We start from the raw sequence: 4,792 nt of genomic DNA, 5'->3' as shown, positions 1-4,792 counted from the left end.
GGGTTTGAACCACCAGCCTTCTGGTTAGCAGTCAAGTGCCTTAGGCACTATGCTACCAGAGCTCCCTAAATTCAAGATAAGTTTTTAAAATTCATCTCTTTCTAGTACTTCTGCAACATAGGTTCAATATATAACTATACTAGGTTTCACGATGCCTAATAAATGTTTAGGAGCTCTGGTGGCATAGTGCCTAAGGCATCTGACTACTAACCAGAAGGCTAGTGGTTCAAACCCACCAGCTACTTCTCAGAAGGAAGACTGGGCAAACTACTTCTGTAGAGATACCACCTTGAAAACCTAAGGAGGAGTCGCTATGAATTGGGACCAACTTGACAGCAGTGAGTTTGGTTTTCAGTTAATAAATATTTGATAAGTTTCTTCAAAGATTATATGCTTAGTTGGAGGCTACTTATCTTTAGTTATTTGAATAGCAATCTGACTTTCTCTCTGGAAATCCAGGACCTTTCTTTTTGGACCAAGCTCTTTCTTCTTCCCTTCCACCTAAATCTCAACAGGACCCTCAACAGGAGGCTGTTTTACCCACCAGGCATATCTGGGAATATCTGGAGATATTTTTGGTTCTTACAGCTAAGGAAGAAGGGAATGCTGCTAGCCAACGATGCTGCTAAATATTCTACAATGCACAGGACAGCTCCTTCAACAAATTCTTCCCCAACCCAAAATGTCAATGGTGCCTAGGTTGAAAAACCCTGACCTAGATGTTTTTTATATTTATATTCTTCCATTTTCCCACCAGGTTCAAGTTCAGTGATGGTATTATTCAAAATCTGCAAAAGGTATTTATGAATCAAAAGACAAAAAATAAGAATTTTCATGATGGCACTGTTTTAAGAGCAAAAAATTGAAATGAAATACCTATCAACTGGTAAGTGGATTGTCAAACAATGGAATATTATCCTTGGTGGAAAAGAAACACTGCTACACACAAAAATATGGACCCATCTTAATAAAATAATATTAATAAAAATAGAAAATCCTAGATTATATGTAGCATGATAGCCATTTTATGAAGTTAAAAAACAGCTAAAAGTAAATACTGTTTAGGCGTATATTTAAAGATCATTACTGCTAAATAAAAAGGCAAAGAATAAAACACAAAATTCAGGATGGTAGCTACATTGAATGAGGGTGATAAGAAGTTAGGCAGAAAGAATAAGGGAGCAGATTAAAAGCTATTGTCAGTGTTTTTGTTTTTTTTTTGGATTGGATGATGGGGTCACAGGTGATTGTTATATTAATATGATAAACTAGGACCATACATTGATCAGTGCTGACAGTTTATCATGAGCCAAGGATTATGATCAATCCAACTGTGTTTATCTTAAGTCATTAAGAAAAAACTAAGCTGAACAAAAAGGCTATATGGATGCTAATAATGAATAACAGCAATAAAAGCTAATGTTTATTGAGCTCTGGTGGCGTAGTGCCTAAGGCATTTGACTGCTAACCCAAAGGCTGGAGGTTCAAACTCACCAGCCACTCCTCATAAGGAAGACTGGGCAATGTACTTCTGTAGTGACAGTGCCTCAGAAACCCACGGAGGGATCACTGTGAGTCGGAACTGACTTGACATGAGTGAGTTTGGTTTGGTTTTTGGTAATAGATGCCAGGCTACTGTTCTAAGCTCTTTCTATGGATTAATTCATTCAATCCTCAAAACTACCATATGACCTAGACACTATTACCCACATTTTACAGAAAAGGAAACTGTTAAGTTCCCATTAATTCCCTAACTAGAAAGTAGAACAGGAGGGATTTAAACCCAGGTGGGCTGGCTCTAGAGTGCACACTAGCCCATTTCAGCAGGTGTTTCTACAACTACAAATAAAGAATAGTGGGAATATGTGAACTACTGACCTTCCCTCTCTTTTGTCTTTTCTGACCATTGGCATCTTTTCACTATTTTTTTCTCTTATTTACTTAGTCGATGCCCTTTTATGCTTTTATAACTGTCTTCAGCTATACCGTAACTGGTGTTAGAAAGAAAAGCCTTATGTGCCTGGCTGGAAGGCAATTACACATAATGGTTAGGTCTCCAGAGTTAGATTGCCTGGGTCAACTCCTGGTTCTGCCATTTTTCAGCTCCATAACCTTGAGCAAGTTATGTAACTTCTGTGTGCCTTGTTTTCTCATCTACAAAAAGGGCATATGTAGAAATTATATGATATGGTGGTTATGAGGAATAAATGAGTTACTATACAGAACAACAACAAAAAAGGAGCCCTAGTGGCATAGTGGCTAAAGCACTCAGCTGCTAACAAAAAGGTCAGCAGTTTGATCTTACCATCAGCCACCCTGCACTGCTCTGAATGAGAAAGGGGAGAAAGATGTAGCAGTTGGCTTGCATAAAAACTTACAGTCTTGAAAACCTTATACTATGGCCTACATGTTTGGGCATTCCTACTTCTGTAGTGATACTGCCTCGGAAACCCGAGGAGGGGTAGCTATGAGTCGGGGCCGACTCGATGGCAAACAACAACAACAACAACACATGTTTGCTATCTATCAGAATCAATTAAAGGCAGTGGGCTTCCCCCCCCCCCAAATATGTAAAACAATGCCTAGCAAATAGTAAATCCATAAATGCTGGCTGTAAGTAAGCATTAATAATGCTATAGTCTTTATAGGAGCTCTGGCAGTGTAACATTTAAGGCATTTGACCACTAACCAAAAGTTTGGTGATTCAAACCCACCAGCCACTCCACAGAAGGACCAGGCAATCTGCTTCTATGAAGATTTATAGCCTTTTCCAGTGGGGGTTGCTATGAGTTAGAATCAACTCAATGGCAATGAGTTTGGTCTTTTTTTTTAGTTATAGTCTTTATAGACTTGTCTTCAATTTTGATAATGTGTTCCTAATTCTACCATTCTGTCAGCAGTTTTTACTATACCAAGAGGAGGTAAGGAGTTTTCCCACTCTGCCCTACCTCATATTGCTTCAAACACCTCCAAATGCCTAACTGCTAGAATTTAGAAAGTGCTTCCTTCAGAGGCTACACTTATCCTTCACCCTGGTGCTCCTAGAAAGGATTACACAATATGGAGAATGCCCATAACCACAGCTTTCTAACAGTTAATTAAGACCACTAAAATGCCTCACCCTATAGAATTTAAAGTGCAGCCAGAGTAACTTTTATAAACTTTACGAATCACAATGACAGTTTTCTATCTGACAACCTTATTGCTACTGCACTGGTTACAGAACTTCAGAAAGCTGACTTTCCCTCCCCCACTGAGTAGTGCCTTTATGATCTGGTCCCAACATAACCAACATACACCTTTATCTGGTCCCTCTTACTTTCCTATCTCTCAGACTCCAGGCAGGCCAATCTCTCTGCTGTGCCCCAACATCTCCCACACTTTGACATTTTGGCCTCCTTATTTCTCTTCTCAATCTACTTCCGTAGTGATACCGCCTTCCAAACCCAAGGAGGGGTAAGGTTTGGTTTTGGATTTATTTCTCTTCCAGTTCGATGCGCCTTCAATTTACTCTTCATGAAACATTTCAAACAAAGTCTTCCTTAATCCCTTATGACTTGTTAAATCTTCAGTGTTTCCACGGCACTTTCTACACACTTATGTATACCAAACAAAAAAGTTATAGAAATATTCAACACGTGTTCCAGGCAGGGGCTCTACAAGGAGCAGGGATGCTCGGATTCATCTTGAATCCCCGGCACGCTGCAATGTCTGGTTTGTATTCTGCTCCTAATCAATTTGGCTGCTTGAATGAATGCATGACTGACCGCTAGTCGCCTTAATTCTGCTTTTCAGGCTCGGCCGGGCGAGATTGGGAAGAAGATCCAAAGGCAGTACTTCCCTACCCCAGCCCCATCAGAGCGGGAAAGAGGGACCCCGAGCAAGGTCCCCAGAACAGATCACCGTCCTCGAGAACAAAATAGGAGCTCAATGATTACTGAATAAATGAAACAGGCTGTTTCTTGACGCCCAGTCTCACACCCAAAGCGTCCCGGGAAGCCCGCACAGCCTTTCCGGCAGTACCTGCTGCCCCTCCCCGCCGGACCGCCGCTTCCCGCCACCGCCGACCATTCTCCAGCTGCAACACCAGCTAAACCCAGGGTCCCGCCGCGGCTTCCGAACGCCGCTGACTACTTCCGGGTTCAAGAGCCACCAGCCCGCATTCCCGCGCTGGCTAGGAGGTACTAATTTAGAGAAGACGCCCCGCCCCGCCCCGCCCTTAGAGCCTGAAGAGGAGAACCAGTTGAGGCTCCACCCACTCACCGAGAGTAGGGGAGTGCGTGTGGAGGTGCACCTGTCCGTGATATACACATCTCTGCACGAGCCTACGCAACAGCTGTAAGAACCTCCCAGCGATGCTCCAGAGTTTACCCTGAATTTGAGTCCCTTATGGTGGTCGGAAAGGAGCTCACGTGGCAAAGTGGTTAAGGTATTCACCTGCTAACCAAAAGGTCTGTGGTTCAAACTCACCATCCGCTCCTGGGGAGAAAGATGTGGCAGTCAGCTTTCCTAAAGATTACAGCTTTGGAAACCCGATAGAGAGTCTCTCTGAATAGGAATTGACCCCACCGCAATAAGTTTAAGGTGGTCCAACCTTACTCCTCAGGTGTTTTCTGATGCCCAGACTGGGTATATGGCTCTGCCCACCACCCAGCCCTGTCTTTTTTCTTCCTTCCTTCCGTCCCCACCCCCCTTTTTATTTTGTATTTATTAGAAAGATAATTCTTTCTCTCCTTTTCCTCTTTCCTTCTCGTTTCCCTACTATACTATTGCTATACTACTATATTGCCTA

General features: G+C 42.5%; 1 protein-coding gene across 1 annotated transcript in view; it reads right to left on the bottom strand.

Moving 5' to 3' along the window:
* Nucleotides 1-1,913, bottom strand: part of LOC103209127 (histone PARylation factor 1) — a 44,916-nt gene extending 43,003 nt beyond the window's left edge. The window contains exon 1 of the mRNA XM_042782825.1: nucleotides 1,905-1,913. Coding sequence (XP_042638759.1) covers nucleotides 1,905-1,913 — 9 coding nt within the window. The remainder of the gene's footprint in view (nucleotides 1-1,904) is intronic.
* Nucleotides 1,914-4,792: the final 2,879 nt, after the last annotated feature.

The sequence above is a fragment of the Orycteropus afer genome, unplaced genomic scaffold (assembly GCF_000298275.1).
Source record: "Orycteropus afer afer isolate SDZICR_OR568_19922 unplaced genomic scaffold, OryAfe1.0 scaffold00477, whole genome shotgun sequence".
Classification (NCBI taxonomy): domain Eukaryota; kingdom Metazoa; phylum Chordata; class Mammalia; order Tubulidentata; family Orycteropodidae; genus Orycteropus; species Orycteropus afer.
The sequence above is the reverse complement of the archived record's forward strand: the minus strand, read 5'-3'. Positions and strand labels throughout refer to the sequence as shown.